Consider the following 20,178-nt stretch of genomic DNA (forward strand, 5'->3'; position numbering starts at 1 on the left):
AAGAGAGATCGCTTGCAGAGTTTAAACTGAAAACTCATGCTAACAACTTGCTTAAAATTAAAGAATTATGGGGAAATTTGGAAAATGGTCTAAGTTTGGAACACATTGTTGATAAAATAACTCGTATGAAAGGAGCATGCAAAAGCCTATTCCACACTAGTATACAAGTTAACCACATGGGAGTTAACTGGAAAAGGGGCGAGAGTTGACGGGATGTCACTTTAAATAACAGGATCCGGTTTTAAGGGATTTCGACAAAGCATGTAACTAATAAAGACAACCCCATGGAAGATTGACTGTTAAGTTTGAAAGTAACATAAAGATTAATATTTGCATGAACTTTTGTAATATACACGTAAGCTAAGATCACAACTCTTTAGTTTTTGTTTGCTGAAGAAAAGGAATAAAAATAGGTGGTTATCAAAGTGGGGTCTGATGCTACAAGAATTTATTAAGGTACAAGATGTTAAGATATTAAAGGAAGTGACAATGTAATCGCTAACTGTTTAGATGCTGAATTGAATGTATAACTATATTACTCTGTAGTGAAAAAAAAACTCTTTTGTATAGTGTTAGATTCTGAAATCCTGTAAGACTCTGTATTAATTCATTTTTACCAGTGGTAAAAATCTTAGAAGGAAGGGGGTGTTACGAATGTGCCGCAACTCTGAGGGGCCGAAGGGTACAAAGTCGCCCCCTCCTTTTTGAGAATCACAAGATCGCTATTAATTCGGGTCTGGGACCCAGGAAATGAGAGAGAATCCGCAACGTTTGGAATGTGTCCTGGCCTCAGTGAAACAAAACCATTGATAACGGCTATTGTCTCTTGGAGACGGAATTGTGTATTGAGTACTGTACTATTCATTGAAGCCCCTCAGGGGACAACCAGAGTGGGCTGGTGAAGGGATTGCATCATCCCAACCTGATTGACATCTGAGACCCCGTGAGTAAGGATAAAAGAGGGTCTGGGGAACAACCCCTTTAGACGCACCAGGAGAAACGCTAGAAATCCCGTGACAGCGTTTAATAGCGACAGCCGGTGGGGGCTCGTGAGTGTCCTTCCCTTGCCTGGGATTGGCGGGCTCACCACGGAAGAATGGCTTAGCTAAAGGAGAGGCCACAAGTGAACGGCCACACCAACGAGACTCCGACGGATCGAAATCATAAAAGGAATCGGCAAGTTTTTCTCTGAATCTCTTTCTCTCTCTCTCCAACCATTGCAAACCCAGCGGTCCCCAAAGGCTGCAGCCTGCATGAACTGAGTGACTTTTATATTTCCATCGGACAATACATTATCCCCTAGACAACGATAGAGCTTATTTCTTATTGGTTATTATTATACCTGCACTTTTAGATTTAGTATTGATGACGTATATTATCTGTATATTTGCATTGATATTATTTTTGTGTATTTTTACTAATAAATACTGTTAAAAATAGAATCATCAGACTTCAACGGACCTCTCTATCTTTGCTGGTAAGTGACCCAGTTACGGGGTTCGTAACAGTATCAAGATGCACTGTTTCATGGTAGCTGATCATGGTGCTCAGCTCCTTCAGTTTTTGCCTGACAATGGCCAGGGGTGGAATGACAACTGCTACCAGGGTTACAGTGGATAACACTCCTGGTAGATAAAATGGACAACACTTGACCATGAATATTCCATGTCAGGGAAACAAACTAAAATAAAACTGCATGATTGTGCACCACAGTGAGTTAATCATGAAGCAAATGCCACTGCCTCTGCTTTTACCTGATGCCGCTATCCACTCCATGTGGTGGAGGCTGAACTGCTGTGTCTGGAATGCTGGGGGTGAGCCATGTCTCTGTAAAGCAAAGTATGCAGCAGTCCCTGATCTCCTTCCAGAAATGTAATCTTGCTTTGAGGTCTTCAATTTATTTTCCAGATACTCTACGTTAGTCAGGGGCATGGTAGGAAGGTCCTATGTTTCATTTTTACCTGCAGCCCAGTGGATCAGCCCTTAAAGGGAAACTACACACACTAGCTGGGTGGTCTGCAGGCTGAAGTCTACTGATTTTGAGGACAGTAGATTTTTTTTTTATTATTTTGCTTGGTTATTGTACTCTGTAATGATCCTAGAAGTGAATGTAACTTACTGGTTTAACTAGAGGTTGGCTACAAAATGTCTTAAAGCAAAGCATATGAAGATACACATCAATACACTTTTTTAAAAAAAACCTCTCATTCTCTTTATTTCAAAGATATTGCTTCCTCCTGTAGTTGGTAACCATCCTTAATATCTCACTCAAATGCCCATTACTTAACATGTTCTGTGTTCAACAGAGTTAAAGACAAGCTATTCCATGGGGATACTTCTTGCACACTCACCTGGAGCTGGCTTTTACTTTTCCCTTACAAGCGCTTGTAAATGATCATTTTTTAAAACACTTTACAAAGTATTTTCCTAGGATCTCTAGTACTGGTCAGTATTCACAGATGTCAGGGCAAACTTGTTTTTTCAATCACTTCTACAGTAAAACTATATATCTTGCTATATCTCTGCATTGTAGTGAGTGTCTTTATACTGGTTTAGACAAAAACTGAATAGATGACCAGTTCTGTAGTTATTCTTTGCAGGTAGAAGGATGATTTCTCTATGTATAGTCTGATACTAATGTTTCTTAATTCAACAGAAGTTTAATACTTGCAGTTCAACAGAAAGAAGCAATTTATCATTTGAGTAGTTGCAAACTTGGTATTTTCTTCTAATAGTGATTCTAGATGACACGTGGCTGCAGTGCTGGCAGAAAGAATGTGGTGAGGGCTTGTTAATAACAGATAATATGGAAGGAAATGGCATTAGGAAGTCTGGGGAGGAGCAGAAAGAGGAGGCATAGCTAAAATTGTAATAGTGATACTGATTTTTATTTGGAAAAAGCAAAATGCTGGATTAGGCCAGGCAGCCTCTCTGTAGAAATGAAATGTAAACTTTTATGTTTGACTTTCCATTAGAACAGATCAGTTTTGACAGAAACTGGATTGGATGGTTATCTGATGTTGTTGAATTCATTGTTGAGTCTTGAGACATATGATGTGCTAAGTTAAAATATGAGATTTGTTGGCAATGAACTGAGAATTAATATGACAGATAATTGGAATCTCGGGGTCAGCCTAAGCACACTGAAAGCAGATGTTCTGCAAAGTGGTCACCCAGTCTCCATTATGTTTACTTTGGTGTAGCAAGAACACTTTGAGCATCAGCTATCATACACTAAATTAAATATATCGTCCTTTCTATTGTTCCTTTTCCATTGGGTGATCAGTGAGGGTCAGCAACTTTAAATTCCACAGTGTTATCTTTTCCAAGATCTGTTCTGGGTCCAGTCCAGCAAGTAAGTGCCATTACCAAGAAAGCATGGCAGTGACCCTACTGGAAATTCGTGAAGACTTAACATGTCATCTAATACTTCGACAAACTTCTATAGATGTATAGTGGAGAGTATATTGATTGGCTGCATCACTGTCAATATAGGTACTGGTATGGAGCACCAATGCCCTTGAGCAGAAAAGCCTGCAAAAAGTACAACCCTGTCCAGCACCTATCCAAACTTAAACGTTGAAATTGAGCTCACATGTACTACTTGTGCTGGCAACACTCCCACGACCCTTTGAGTGAAGAAGTTTCCACTTATGTTCCCCTTAAACTTTTCACCTTTCACCCTTAACCCAGTTAGCAGAAATATCAAGCAATACACACAAAATGCTGGTGGAACACAGCAGGCCAGGCAGCATCTATAGGGAGAAGCACTGTCAGGACGAAGGGTCTCGGCCCGAAACGTCGACAGTGCTTCTCCCTATAGATGCTGCCTGGTCTGCTGTGTTCCACCAGCATTTTGTGTGTGTTGCTTGAATTTCCAACATCTGCAGATTTCCTCGTGTTAGCAGAAATATTATCTATCTTTTATCTAATGAAGTTTGATAATTAATTTCAGTCGATGTGTTTCCGATCTGTTAGCTGCTGGATTTATCAATGTAATAGCTCAACTGTTACCTGGTACATGTATTCAGTGATGTAGAATCATATGCAGTGTCAATAACACAAAACTATAAATCTAACAGAAATGTTAAATAAAATGATCAAAGCTGGAAATTAACTTATTTCTTCATTCAGGAAGTTGGAAGATGGAGGCTTAAAAACTAATCATAATTGTAATTCTTTAAGCTACAATTGTTTCTTTTAAAAGATATTGAACACTCTTAACATTCCTATTTATTCCTTAACTGTTTTAAAATTTAATATTGAGGAAATTGCTTTGAAAACACCAATGCTAACTAAGCTGTTTTTTTTTATGTTTTAGGGACACCTCAGGCCAAGGAAGGTTCTGCACGATCTTCAGGTCCTATTCGCGGGGTGCACAGGTACGTAGAATTTGGACAAGCAAAGAAAATGGGAGTAGAGCATTTCATTCCTGCAAGCCTGATTCACCATTCACTGCAGCCAATGGATAATTCTTTATCTTAGCGTCATATTCCCGCTCTCTCAATACCATTCAGTTTTTTTTTGTGTGTGTGTATGTACAAATACATGCCTGGTGTGATTGAGAATTCTGTAGGTTTATCACCCTCTGAGTGAAGAAACTTCCTCTCACCTCAGTTCTAGATGTCTTACAACTGATATCCCTGTCCTGAGACAGTCCAGTTTGGTCTGCTATCAATGATTGAGTTTTGGAAGTTTTAATGAGATCCCCTTGAAAACAAATTACTTCTCTGCCAAATGTGAAATATCTATATTGTTTTTGATTTGTATTTTCCACCACTCTCTTGAATATCATGTGTAAAGCTTGATTCGTCTATGTACACAACTCTATTACATTTCTATAGGCAGTGCAAAGGCAAAGCAAGTTGCCTTTTGCTTTGATATGTCTTGAGGAGCCTGGACCAGTCTTGAAACACCAAAGTGATGTTAATTCTGGAGACCTAATGCGTTGATTTTTGTGCTGTCTGGGTATTGGAAGAAGAATGAATGAGTCTATCAGTTTGCTCTGGAGTTGTTAATAATGTTATATTAGAAGCCGTCATGGATGTGCCATAGATGTTGGAAATTTTTGCCAAATGAAGACCTAAACAAGTAGAACATGTTCAAAAATCACTAGAATAGTAAACAATTCCATCAAGGCAATTTTTGAAGAAGCTGTTCTTTTAACTATGCCATATGTAATATGATGCTTGAAGTCACTCTACTTAATAAGGACAGAGGTTCACATTCACATTGAGGTGATTGGGATACAAGTTTGGAATCAGTTTAAATAACTGCTGTGCTAATAAACTTAAAGTTGATAACCATTCTGATGTTGGTAAATAGAAAACTACATAGCTTTGATTGTCGGCAGGTTTCTTCTGAAGTAAAATTCTCTTTGGAATTTAATCCTCAATTTAAGTTTTCCCATATAAAATATATTTAAGTCTGCCTTTGCTAAAATGTTACTTTTTGTATATGTTGGGAAAACACTGTTGTTATGATTGAGTAGAATATGATTTTTGTTTCACTCATTAGCAAAATATTTGTGGAAAGACTGGCCTCCTTTGGAGATAAGAGATTTTTGACATTTCATTCCAGTTTTAATTATCCATAGAATTACTAATAAGCTATGAAGTGACCATATTGAGGAAATTATTATACTTTGATTTTAAACTTTTCAGTAATCTTTAAAGTGAGGGCAACAGGAAAGATGGTTGTGCTAATATTGTTTAACTCTACTAATAAAAGTAGAGAGTTTAGTTAGTAGTATTATAAGATTGGAATCCAATCCTTGCCTAATAATTCTATTAACGTATTTTAATGGAAGATTCTAGTAATTTATATTGCATGTTAGAGATCCTACTTTAAATGCAGAATAAAGTTTAGAATTGTGACTGAGTTGTTAAGTGGCACAAAATTGTAGGGATGTAATATTTGTATGAATTACAGAAGTTACCAGAAATCAGTAGAGAGACAGCCCAGGTGTTCTCATGATCTTTTGAAGTAAAGTTATCAGACAATCCGCCTTATGCAGTTTCTGCTGTATTGCAGTGCACGTGGGATACAGGAATATATTCCTCATGGTAAATACTAGCTTCTTTATCATAGATCAGAAAAATGTAATTCTTTAAATTTGCTATTTGCAGTAGCAGTAATTTGCACAAATCTTCTTTATGTGCCATAAAAAGTAGAAAAGTTTGAAGATTTCTAGTGTAGCACATCTGGTATCAGTCTCAACCATTCAATTATGTCACACATAGATTATGCACAGCTCTTCAGTTGGAATGTTCTTTCACAATTCCATTCATCCTGTTTTCTACATTTTGTATTAGCTAGTTGTTAACTAAGATCTAAATGACAGTCTATTGTGTTCTCACCTGAAAAATTTGTTTAGCCTTTGAATAGTGTGACAAATATACAGAAGATTTTTAATTGTTTAGCATTCACTTCCTATATGCCTAGCTTTGGATGACTCATTTTACCCATTTTTATCACAGTTCCACCTTTGGTACTCAAAATTTCATGTGAATTTATATTATTAGAAAATTTGCTAAATATATTCACTTGAACTGAAAATAGCACAGTAGCTGAGAATAGTGATATGAAAGCAAAACAAAAACCAGTAGATTTAGCATAAGGTACTGTTCCTTAAAGCTAAAAATGTGCTGCTCTGGATGATGGAGGCTAAACAGAGCGGGCAGAGTGGAACTGAGATTCAGAATTAAAATGATAGGTGTTGCGTTCCCCCGTTAGCTCTAGTCTAGGAGTGTCAGGGAAACAGCATTTTTTTAAAAAAAATGTCTCGCCCTCAGTGTTGTGAGTTTTTTGTGATGAGAAAAGGATAATGTGGACACAGGCAGTCCTGGTTGCAGTATATTTACAATATTTATGCATATTGACAGAAGTGATCCAGGGCAACCAAATCCAAAAGAGTACAGGTGGCCCACGTTTTTTGAACGTTCGCTTTATGACAACTTGCTGTTACGAAAGACTTACATTAGTACCTGTTTTCGCTAACCAAAGAAGATTTTCGCTTTTACGAAAAAAAGACGCCCGCTTCATACATGTGTTTACCCCGAGAAAGACAACAATAGCTGTGAAGCCTTGTGCAGGCAGTTGTTTGCGCATGTGTGTACATGCATACGCATGTGCGTATGTATGCATGTACGTGCCGACTTTTTTTTTCTCTCTCCAAATCGATTTTGGCTCACTGCCTTCCCGAGTTTGTTAAGTGAAACTACACCATACCTACAACATTTCTACTTTATATAGGGTGTAAATTTATCATATCATTCCTGCTTTTACTATATGTTAGTGTTATTTTAGGTTTTATGTGTTATTTGCTTCAATTTGGTAGGTTTTTTTTGGGTCTGGGAACGCTCAAAAAATTTTCCCATATAAATTAATGGTAATTGATTCTTCGATTTACGACATTTCGACTTAGGAAAGGTTTCATAGGAACGCTGTACCTTCGGATTGCCCAGGAAACCTGTAATCCAAAATCCACAATTTGAGAACACTGGTAAAAACATGAAGACTGCAAGTTTGTTAATACGGAAACTAGCGTGACTCTTTAACTATCAATTCTCCTCATTGGAGCAGTCATGAGAAGGACACAGGTCCATCAGTGCTCTAAATGGAGATTGACAGTGGTTTGGCACACCTAAAACAAGGAAAACCAGGCGGAGAGTGAGAGAGAACAGAAAAAAACATGGGCATGCATGGGCATGTAACACAGGCAACTGAAATCTCAGTCACTCTTGCAAACTAAGAGTTCCACAAGGCAGTCACCCAATTTACATTGAGATCGTTTAGTGTAGAAGAGCTCACTTGGTGGACATTGAAGGCAGGGCATTAAAGTAGTGTAAGTGAATTGCAGACTTGCCTTCCAACAATGTTGGAGTTCCTGGAGTGTATGAAAAGAGAAGAAAGATGAGTGTTTTATTTATTTTGGTCCTAGAGGAAAATGTTGTGAGCTGGGCTTCGTTATTGGTAGAGATGGAAGATTGAACCAAGAAACTGCTGAGAGAATTTTTTTTCAAAATGCTGATAGGAAAAGATATGTTTGGAATGTTTCGGTGAAGGGAGAGCAAAAATTATTTCAACTTTGGTAACTTGTTTAAATGTTGTCAGATGTATTGAGATAAGATGAAAAGCTTTTGTTGTGCACCATCCAGACAGATCATTTTTATAAATTAATTAACTATCTTCAGAACAGGCATGATGGAAGACTGGAATGGAATCCTTGAAGGAAGTGTGATAGACTGAAGTACAGTCAAAATAACTTTTGGAATGTGTGGTTTGTAACAGATATTGGTCACTAAACTATCTGTTGAAATGGTGTAAGAGAAGTCTAGAAGGGAAAGAAGAAAAATTTGATATGTAATTTATTCATTTTATCACTAGGTATATTGTAACCCTGGGATTTGATATGAATTTGGTAATTACTGGCTGGATCCAGACCAACTCAGTTCAGACCATCAACATGTAACATGATTTCACTTTTTCGTACCATGGATGCTGCCTGGCTTGCAGAATATCTTTAGCATTCTCTTATATAGAAACATAAAAACGTAAAAAAGCTACGGCACAGTACAAGCCCTTTGGCCCACAATGCTCTGCTGAACATGTCCTTACCTTAGAAATTACCTAAGGTTACCCATAGCCCTCTATTTTTCTAAGCTCCATTTACCTATCCAGGAGTCTCTTAAAAGCCCCTATTGTATCCGCATCCATCACTGTTGCCGGCAGCCCATTCCATACACTTACCACTCTCTGTGTTTGGAAAAAAAACACAACAAACTTACCCCTGACATCTCCTCTGTACCTACTTCCAAGCACCTTAAAAGTGTACCCTCTTGTGTTAGCCATTTCAGTCCTGGGAAAAAGCCTCTGACTGACCATATGATCAATGCCTCGCATCATTTTATAATCAGGTCACCTCTCATCCTCAGTCGCTCCAAGGAGAAAAGGCCGAGTTCACAACCTATTCTCATAAGGCATGCTCCCCAATCCAGGCAACATCCTTGTAAATCTCCTCAACACCCTTTCTACGGCTTCCACATCTTTCCTGTAGTGAGGCGACCAGAACTGAGCACAGTACTCCAAGTGGGTTCTGACCAGGGTCCTATGTGGCTGCAACATTACCCTCAGCTCCTAAACTCAATCCCACGATTGATGAAGGCCAATGCACCGTTTGCCTTCTTAACCACAGAGTCAACCTGCGCAACTGCTTTGAGCGTCCTATGGACTCAGACCCCCAAGATCCCTCTGATCCTCCTCACTGCCAAGAGTCTTACCAGTAATACTATATTCTGCCATTATATTTGACTTATCAAAATGAACCACCTCACACTTTTCTGATTTGAATGCAATCTGCCACTTCTCAGTCCAGTTTTGCATCCTATCAAATGTCCCACTGTAGCCTATGACCGCCCTCCACACTATCCACAACATTCCCAACCTTGCGTCATCAGCAAATTTACTAACCCATCCCGCCACTTCCTCATCCAGGTCATTTATAAAAATCACAGAGTAGGGATCCCAGAACAGAACCCTAAAGCACAGCACTGGTGACAGTCCTCCATGCAGGATATGGCCCGTCTGCAACCACTCTTTGCCTTCTATGGGCAAGCCAGTTCTGGATCCACAAAGCAATTTCCCCTTGGATTTCATGCCTCCTTACTTTCTCAATAAGCCTTGCATGGGGTACCTTATCAAATGCCTTGCTGAAATCCATATACATCTACTGCTCTACCTTCATCAATGTGTTCAGTCACATCCTGAAAAAATTCAATCAGGCTCGTCAGGCATGACCTGCCTTTGACAAAGCCATGCTGACTATAATTTCAAATTTCTACCAGCATCTGTGTTCTGCGCCCACCAGAGTTTATAATTAATGGTTAAATTATCCAACTACAAGCCTTTGTTGTTAAATTTCTGCTGATATTTGCTGTAGTTGTTTACGCTTTACTGTGCAGCATCAAATTGAATTGCATAATGTTGTTAGTGAGCTGAGATGGCAGCATTGTTGCAGTAGTACAGCTGGTGTTACCTAATGATTCACTTTCAAACATTACAGTTCCAAAATTATAGTATTTAGAAGATGATGAAAATACTGGGCTGTCAGTTAATCAAGCAGTCCTGTTATTCAGATGTTCCATGGTGTTGCAGCTTAGTGACATTGGAGCCTCTTGATTTAAATTGTCTGCACAGTTGTCATTCTTTAAAATCTACTTCTTTAGAATACTTTGAGAATTTGACATGAAAGCACTAAATGAATGCTTGCATATATTATTCATTGTAGCTTAAGAGAATTGATTTTTGTTTCCTGTTGCTATCATGGATCCTACTTCGGCAGCCTTCAGTTTCTCGCAGTTTCCATTGTTACAAGTGCGGGAAGTATTAACTATTGGGTCATGTACAGTATTGTAATTATAACTCCATTATAGTAATGCATTTCACTCTTTTTAAAGAAGTCAGATAATTATTGAAAAAATAATGAAATCTGTTTTCATTCTTTTCCTCAGGGTATACTCTTGGTTTATGATATCACTAATAGATGGTCCTTTGATGGGATTGACCGGTGGATCAAGGAAATTGATGAGGTAAAATGTTCTTTTTGACTTAAGTAACATTTGAGATTTCTGCTGAAACTTAACTTTTTTTTCATGCACTTTGTTGAGGCTGACTTTGTTAATGGGATTTTCCTTGGTAATGAAATGCTTATTTGAAATTAACAAAAGTGTGGTGTGAATTGGAACTTGTTGATCTACATGTTGGCACAATAACAGTGGTGATGTTCCAATATACCTATTCCTTGTCCTTTTCAAATCTGCAATCTCTACTGCAGAGAAGTGTTTTTATTTTCAAAGAAGACAGTGCATCTTGCCGAAGAAGCAAACTGCAGCTATGTTATGCTACAGTTGTGACTTGGGCTCAGCTAAGTGCTTAGCATTTGTATTATTGGACTCTCTTTAGTTAGAGATAGTAATTACCTTGGTTTTATATAGCACAGTTATTAATTATTTGTATAAGCTTGTTGAGCTGATTCATTTTTGGGGGGAAAATCTACAAAATAAACAGAATATGACAATCATCTGTGAACTTGAACGTGTCTACCAGCTGCTAGACTGCTGTGATTCTTTGAATTGATTCCGGTTGTAGAACCATAGAACATTACAGCACAGAAACAGGCCTTTTGGCCCTTCTTGGCTGTGCCGAACCATTTTTCTGCCTAGTCCCACTGACCTGCATCTAGACCATATCCCTCCATAGCCCTCTCATCCATGTACCTGTCCACGTTTTTCTTAAATGTTAAAAGCGAGCCTGCATTCACCACTTCAAGTAGCAGCTCATTCCACACTGCCACTACTCTCTATGTGAAGAAGCCCCCCCTGATGTTCCCTTTAAACTTTTCCCTTTTCACCCTTAACCCATGTCCTCTTTTTTTTTCTCTACTAGCCTCAGTGGAAAAAGCCTGCTTGCATTCACTCTATCTATATCCATCATAATGTTATACACCTCTATCAAATCTCCCTTCATTCTTCTACGCTCCAGGGAATAAAGTCCTCACCTATTCAACCTTTCTCTGTAACTCAGTTTCTCAAGTCCCGGCAAAATCCTTGTAAACCTTCTCTGTACTCTTTCAACTTATTAATATCCTTCCTGTAATTAGGTGACCAAAACTGCACACAATACTCCAAATTCGGCCTCACCAATGTCTTATACAACTTCACCATAACATTCCAACTCTTGTACTCAATACTTTGATTTATAAAGGCCAATCTGCCAAAAGCTCTCCTTATGACGCCACTTTTAGGGAATTATGTATCTGTATTCCCAGATCCCTCTGCTCTACTGCACTCCTCAGTGTCCTGCCATTTACCTTGTATGTTGAAACTTGGTTTGTCCTTCCAAAGTGCAATACCTCACACTTGTTTGCATTAACCGCCATCTGCCATTTGTGAGCCCATTTTTTCAGCTGGTCCAAATCCCTTTGCAAGCTTTGAAAACCTTTCTCACTGTCCACTACACCTGCAATCTTTGTATCATCAGCAAATTTGCTGATCCAACTTACCACATTATCATCCAGACCATTGATATAAATGACAAATAACAATGGATCTAGCACTGATCCCTGTGGCACACCACTAGTCACAGGCCTCCACTCAGAGAAGCAATCCTCCACTACCACTCTCTGGCTTCTTCCATTGAGCCAATGTCTAATCCAATTTACTACCTCACCACGTATACCTAGCGACTGAATCTTCCTAACTAGCCTCCCATGCGGGACCTTGTCAAAGGCCTTACTGAAGTCCATGTAGGAAACATCCACTGCCTTCCCTTCATTCACTTTCCTGGTAACCTCCTCAAAAAGCTCTAATAGATTGGTTAAACATGACCTACCATGCACAAAACCATGTTGACTCTCCCTAATAAGTCCCTATCTATCTGAATACTTGTAGATCCTATCTCTTAGTACTCCTTCCAATAATTTACCTACTACTGGTGTCAATCATACAGGCTTATAATTTCCCAGATTACTTTTAGAGCCTTTTTTAAACAACGGAACAACATGAGCTATACTCCAATCCTCCAGCACCTCACTTGTGGATACCGACATTTTAAATATATCTGCCAGGGCCCCTGCAATTTCAACACTAGTCTCCTTCAAGGTCCGAGGGAATACTCTGTCAGGTCCTGGGGATTTATCTACTCAGATTTGCCTCAAGACAGCAAGCACCTCCTCCTCTTTAATCTGTATAGGTTCCATGACCTCACTACTTGTTTGCCTTATTTCCATAGGCTCCTTGCCAGTTTCCTTAGTAAATACAGATGCAAAAAACCATTTAAGCTCTCCCCCATTTCTTTTCGTCCCATACATAGCCGACCACTTTGATCTTCAAGAGGACCAATTTAATATACCTGTAGAAACTTTTAGGATTATCCTTCACCTTGACTGCCAAAGCAACCTTATGTCTTCTTTCAGCCCTCCTGATTTCTTTAAGTATTTTCTTGCACTTTTTATACTCCTCCACCACCTTATTTGCTCCCTGTTGCCTATACTTGTCATACATCTCTCTCTTTTTCTTTATCAGATTTCCAGTATCCCTCGAAAACTAAGGTTCCTTATTCTTATTCACTTTGCCTTTAATCCTGACAGGAACATACAAACTCTGCACTCTCAAAATTTCTCCTTTGAAGGCCTCCCACTTACCAATCACATCCTTTCCAGAAGAACAACCTGTCCCGATCCATGCTTTTTAGATCCTTTCTCATTTCTTCAAATTTGGCCTTTTTCCAGTTTAGTACCTCAACCCGAGGACCAGATCTATCTTTATCAATGACCAAGTTGAAGCTAATGGCGTTATGATCACTAGACCCAAAGAATTCCCCTACACATACTTCCGTCACTTGTCCTAACTCATTTCCTAATAGGAGATCTAATTTGCATCCTCTCTAGTTGGTACGTCTATATATTGATTTAGAAAACTTTCCTGAACACATTTTACAAACTCTAACCTGTCTAGACCTTTAACAGTATGGGAATCCCAGTCAATATGTGGAAAATTAAAATCCCCTACTATCACAACTTTGTTTCCTGCAGTTGTCTGCTATCTCTCTGCAGATTTGCTCCTCCAATTCTCGCTGACTATTGGGTGGTCTATAATACAACCCCATTTATGTGTTCATACCTTTCCTGTTTCTCAGCCCCACCCATATGGCCTCGGTAGACAAGTCCTCTAATCTGTCCTACTTGAGCACTGCTGTAATGTTTTCCCTGACTAGCAATGCCACCCCCCCCCCCCCCCACCCTTCATCCCACTGCCTCTATCACATCTGAAACATCGGAACCCTGGAACATTAAGCTGCCAGTCCTGCCCCTCCTGTAGCCAAGTTTCACTAATGGCTATAATGTCATAATTCCATGTGTCAATCCACACCCTCAGCTCATTTGCCTTTCCCACAATACTCGCATTGAAATAGACACACCTCAGAAGATTATTACCACCACACACAACCCTTCTATTTCTGACTTTGCATGAACTTTTAACATCATTTATTTTCAACCCCGCTCCAGTATCTGCTCTGGCACTCTGGTTCCCATCCCCCTGTAAATCTAGTTTGAACCCTCCTCAATAGCACTAGCAAACCTCCCTGCAAGGATATTGGACCCCTGTAGTTCAGGTGTAACCCATCTCTCTTGTACAGGCCCCACCTTCCCCAGAAGAGGTTCCAAAGATCCAAAAATCTGAAACCCTGCCCCCCCATACCAGTTCCTCAGCCACGTGTTCATCCTCCAGAACATCCTACACTTACCCTCACTGGCACGTGGCACAGGTAGCAATCCTGAGATTACTACCCTCGAGGTCCTGCTTTTTAACTTCCTACCAAGCTCTCTGTACTCACTCTTCAGGACCTCCTCACTCTTTCTATGTCATTGATACAGATGTGTACCATGACATCTGGCTGCTCACCCTCCCACTTCAGAATGCTGTGCACGCGATCAGAGACATCTCTGACCCTGGCACCCGGGAGGCAACAAACCATTTGGGAGTCTCTGTCACGACCACAGAACCTCCTGTCTGTGCCTCTAACTATCGAGTCCCCTATCACTACCACTCTCCTCTTTTTCCACCTTCCCTTCTGCATTGCAGAACTAGACTCAGTGCCAGAGATCCGGCTGCTGCAGCTTGTCCCAAGTAAATCATCCCCCCTTCCCCCCTCCCCAACAGTATCCAAATCGGTATACTTGTTGTTGAGGGGATTGGCCACAGGGGAACCCTGCTCTGCCTGCCCTTTCCCCTTCCCTCGTCTGACGGTAACCCAAATTACCTGTGCGCTGCTCCTTTGGCGTAGCTACCTCCCTGAAACTACTATCTATAAACTCCTCATTTTCCTGAATGATCTGGAGGTCATCCAGCTCCTGCTCCAGTTCCCTAACGCTGTTTGATAGGAGCTGCAGCTGGATGCACTTCTTGCAGGTGTTGTTGACAGGGACACCGGAGGTCTCCCTGATCTCCCACATCCTGCAAGAGGAGCATTCCAACATCCTGCCTGGCATTCTCTCTAAACTTACTAGTTATAAGAAATTGAATGAAGAAAAAAACAACAACTTACCAGAACCTACCATCGCCTCTGCCTGTTCACGCCGAAGCCTGTTGAGCCAAAGCCATCCCACTCTGAATCAGTCCACTCCGACAATGGCCGCTTCACTAGACGAAACTTTTATAGTGCACTAGCTGACCGGTTGTCTTCAGCTCCTCCGTTCCCAATTGGTTAGTCGTTTAAAAAAACTGAAAAAGCCTGCAATTCCTCTCCCTCTCAAGCTTGTCTACAATCAACATCGTAGATGTGTTTCTTTGAGGAACTTTTCTCAGTTAATACATTTTGCCGCAGAACCTGCAGTTGATAGTATCTGAAGGAAATATAGTAAACGTTGTCCACTCACCAAATTTCCCCATAGCTTGTCTTGTTACTGGACAAAATTCCTACACCTGTCTTGTGCATTAAATACACAGAGCTATGTAGATGACCTAGATACAAGTGACAATAATAAACTAGCTACCAATTACACAATATGGAAACAGGCCCTTTGGCTGAGCTTGTTCGTGCCGACCGAGGTGTCTACTTGAGTTAGTCTCATTTCCTACATCACTGTAAAATTTGTTCTCCATGTATCTAAATATCTTTTAAACATTGTAATTTTACCCACCTATACTACTTACACTGGTAGTTTCTTCCATATCCCTGTTGCTCCCTATCCTCTGTGCAAAGAACTTGCCCTTGGATTCCCATTTAAATGTTTCCTCTCTTGGCTTTAAACTGTGCCCTCCTGTCTTAAGTTTGATCACCCGGGGAGAAAGATTGGCTTTCTACCCTATCTGTGGCACTCATGATCTAATAAACCTTATCAAGATTACCCGCTAGTTACCACTGCTGTCAGGAAAACAGTATTAGCCTAACCAGTCTCTCCTTAACTATAGCTCTCCAGTCCAAGCAACATCCTTGTGAATCTTTATCTTCTGTTTAATCACATGGATACATTTCAAAGACTAAAAGATTGCTGCATACTTTATTCTAGATAGTAAGATCATGATTGCTTTAAGAATTGTGAAAGGGACGATTAAATAATGATTGGCATTTGCTGCGAAGGCATGGGAGTAGCAGCCTTAAGTAGTGATGACCTGGCCATGGTATGAAATGATATGGTATTAGTCCTTCTGAGGTGGCAAACTGTAGGGAAGTTGTGGGGGAGAATGTATTAATTCAAGATGTAGAGAAAGTGAGGATAAGGTACCATGATCCATCCCCTGGAATATGATTCATGACTATGAACCTTTATAAAAAGATTCAATACAGAATTGTAGGAGAAATGACCAGTGATAAGAAAGAAATTATATATTGAGGGATTACATGTACAATTTTATCCATTAATGTTATCAGTATAATCTCAGTTGAAAACATTAAATTCTTCAGTTTTTAGTCTCCATGCCTGTGTAGCTGGTCTATTTCCAATTTTGATTGTATAACACCTTAAAAGCACCATCATGTACACTCTTCCTCATTTTTGTCTCATTCAGCAGTGCAACTGATAATGTTATGAAACCAAATAAATTTCAGTTTATTTACTAAGAGGATTTTTAATTACTGAAATCAAATTTGTGTTGTATTTTAAAAGCCAAACTGAAAATCGCAGAAAAGTGTTAATTATAAAACACAAAGTATTATGTTTTACTAATGCTTTCCAATGTCTTTACTAGTCAGTGTTATGTATATTCAACATTCTTGTCTCATTTTTGATTGGTAAAATTGCAATAAAATGAAAACAAATGATACAAAAGCATCCAGTACAATTTTACAGTTATGAAATTAAGATCAATTACAAAAGAGGTTAGTGTAAAATTTAAGTGGAAAAACAAGTCCGTATTCCTTCAAGGTTGTGTTTTTCTTCCGCTCTCAGGATAAATAATTTATTTTCTGCATCCCCTAGCACAGTCGGGAAGAATTGGCTTCTGGTGAATTTTAAAAATCATGACATCTAGTTACTTAACCTGCAAGATGATTTTTGAAATTCATTGCTTAAATTGCAAAACATAAAAAGCTCAATTTATTTTATGTTAGTAGGAATATTTTTCATTCTGTTCTATTAAATACCTAACTCCTTGAAACTTCCCCTTTACCCAAGCACAAAAAAACCATATGACTAGAGTGAAGGTAGGATTTTTAAAATGCAATTGAAATAGGTAAAGAACAATGTGGTTTTTTGAAAGACAAAGGTACAAGAAACGCAATATTGACGTTAAGGATACTATCAGAACGAGCTATTCAAGTGCAGAAAGATTTGTTTGCTTTATTCACTCAAAATAAAAGCATTTGATGACATGAAGCTCAATAAGTTATTTGAAATATTACAGGAAACTCTAGATCTAGATTCGAAAGACCTCCGCCTAATCAGAAATCTGTACTGGCAACAAACTGCCACTTTAAGAATAGATGGAGAAGTGAGTTAGTTTATGAAAATCAAGAGAGGTGTTAGACAAGGGTGTGTTTTCTTCCCTGGTTTGTTTAATGTGTACGGTGAAACAATCTTTCAAAAAATAAGAGACATCTTGGGAATCATCAGTTGACAGTGAAAACATCAACAATTTTAGATAAACAGATGACACTGTTAATTGCAAGTGTGGAGGAAGAACTACAAAACTTAATTGATATAGTTGTTGAAGAAAGTGCAAAAATGGGTCTGTCTGTCAATTGCAAAAAGACAGAATGTATGGTGATATCCAAATAGAAGGAGAGTCCTATCTGCAGGCTGAGAATAAATGGGGAAGACCAAAACAAGTACAGAACTTTTGCTACTTAGGAAGCTGGGTGACATCAGATGGTAGGTGCGACATGGACATCAAAAGAAGAATAGGGATGGCAAAAGACATCTTTACGAGAATGAAAAGTATACTGACCAACACTAAACTAGGCATGCCAACCTGCCTCAGAGTACTGAAATGTTATGTTTATCCAGTTATGTTATATGGCTCAGAATGTTGGACACTATCTAGTAGCATGAAGAAACGAATTGAAGCAGCAGAGATGCAGTTTTTGAGGAGGATGCAAAGAAAATCATGGAAGAAACGAATATCTAAGGATGATGTCATGAACAGAGCAAGCACAAAAAGAGAAATTATCTATGAGATCATGAAAAGGCAACGTGACTTCATTGGACTTGTGATTAGGAAAGAGGAGTTAGAGTGCTCGGTAATTATGGGAAAGATTGAAAGCAAGAGGAAGGCAAGGACAAATGATGATGGAGACAGCAGCCGAGAACTGGAAATGAATACCAATGAATTGATCCACTTGACCCAAAACAGGAGTGTGTGGGCCATGGCAGTCAAAGCTCAAATTGGGCATGGCACCTGATAATAATGATGATGGTGAATTAATACATAAGTATATAAAAGCCTACTGGAATGGTGCCGTCAAGGTATGAAGGTTTAAAATGTAATGGGAAGAAAGTCCTAGTGAGATTTTTTTTTGTTTGTTGGAATATAAATAAAGTAAAACTAGATGATAGAAATCTAAAATAAAAACAGAACATACTGGAAACACTCAGCAAATCAAGCTACATCTCCACATTTAGTGGGTTGTTCTTCAAATCATAAACACAAGAGATTATGCAGATGCTGGAAAGCCAGAGCAACACACAAAATGTTGGAGGGACTTAGCAGGTCAGGCAGCATCTATGAAGAGAAATAAACGGGTGACGTTTTGGGCTGAGACCCTTCAACAGGAAAGAAAGGGGGAAGAAGAATGGAAAAAATGGAGAAAAGGGAAGGAGTGCAAGCTGGCAGGTGATGAGTGAAACCAGGTGATGGAGAAGGTGGATGGATAGGGGAGGGGTTGAATTAAGAACTGGGAAGGGGATAAGTGGAAGCAGGAAGGTGATTGGTGATCGTTCTTCAAGTTTATTTGTTAGGTCAAAAATGTAGATAAGTGGTAGAATCTAGGTTGGGCAATGTGAGGGAAATAGGTTCATGGTGGAATACAATTGTTCTGTGAACAAGCATGGACTCACTGGGCCAAAATTGTCTCCCATGTTATAAAGAAATTTGGTAATATTGTAGCGATGTGCTACACACAGCGCTGAAATAATGACACGCAGTTGGTAAGTCAAACTTAAGTCAAAGTTTATTCAAACTTTGCGGCGCTGGCATTTAATCCCTAGCGCCCGCCCTCTCCGGGCGGAAATGACGTCAGAGGTGCATTACCAAGGTCTCCCCCCGCGCGCTGGCTATTTGTCCACAGTCTGGATCAGCCTCTGTTTCGGAGGTCTGCCTCTGCGCCGCGGTGCCTGAACCTCGACCAGCTGCGCCAAGTCCACATGGGCTGGTTTGAGTCGGTCCACCGTGAAAACCTCTTCTTTCCTCCCAATGTCCAGAACGTACGTGGACCCGTTGTTGTTGATCACCTTGAACGGCCCCTCGTACGGCCGCTGTAGCGGTGCCCGGTGTCCGCCCCTTCGTACAAACACAAACTTACAGTTCTGCAGGTCTTTGGGTACATGGGTCGGGGTCCGTCCGTGCTGTGAAGTTGGTGCGGGGGCCAGGTTGCCGAGCCTCTCGCGTAGTCTGTCCAGGACTGCTGCGGGTTCTTCCTCTTACCCCCTTGGGGCTGGTATGAACTCTCCTGAGATGGTCAGGGGTGCACCGTACACCAACTCGGCCGACGAGGCGTGCAGATCCTCTTTGGGCGCTGTGCGAATTCCAAGCAGGACCCAGGGAAGCTCGTCCACCCAGTTAGATCCTCTCAGGCGGGCCATGAGAGCCGACTTCAAGTGACGGTGGAAGCGTTCCACTAGTCCGTTCGACTGTGGGTGGTAGGCAGTAGTGTGGTGTAGCTGCGTTCCCAACAGGCTGGCCACAGCCAACCACAGGCTGGAGGTGAACTGAGCGCCCCAAAGCGTGCTACCCAGGTTGTAATCAGTGCTCGGGCGCAGGAATCGACAGATGTGTCGGTATCGTGAGGCTGAAATCACTCAGGCGGGAGTAGAGCTGGTGGAGGTGGGACAGATGCTCCTGACGACTACTGCTGGCTATAAGGATGTCGTCCAAATAGATGAACGTAAAGTCCAGGTCGCGTCCCACCGCATCCATTAGCCGCTGGAACGACTGTGCGGCATTCTTCAGGCCGAATGGCATT

The 20,178-nt window shown here is 40.2% G+C and overlaps 1 protein-coding gene across 1 annotated transcript in view; it reads left to right on the top strand.

Annotated features, from left to right (window-relative positions):
* rab40c (RAB40c, member RAS oncogene family) overlaps positions 1 to 20,178 on the top strand; it is an 80,704-nt gene that overhangs the window by 52,055 nt on the left and 8,471 nt on the right. The window contains exons 3-4 of the mRNA XM_073060771.1: positions 4,322 to 4,382; positions 10,512 to 10,589. Coding sequence (XP_072916872.1) covers positions 4,322 to 4,382; positions 10,512 to 10,589 — 139 coding nt within the window. The remainder of the gene's footprint in view (positions 1 to 4,321; positions 4,383 to 10,511; positions 10,590 to 20,178) is intronic.

This window comes from Hemitrygon akajei, chromosome 11, assembly GCF_048418815.1.
Source record: "Hemitrygon akajei chromosome 11, sHemAka1.3, whole genome shotgun sequence".
In the NCBI taxonomy this organism is placed as follows: Eukaryota; Metazoa; Chordata; class Chondrichthyes; order Myliobatiformes; family Dasyatidae; genus Hemitrygon; species Hemitrygon akajei.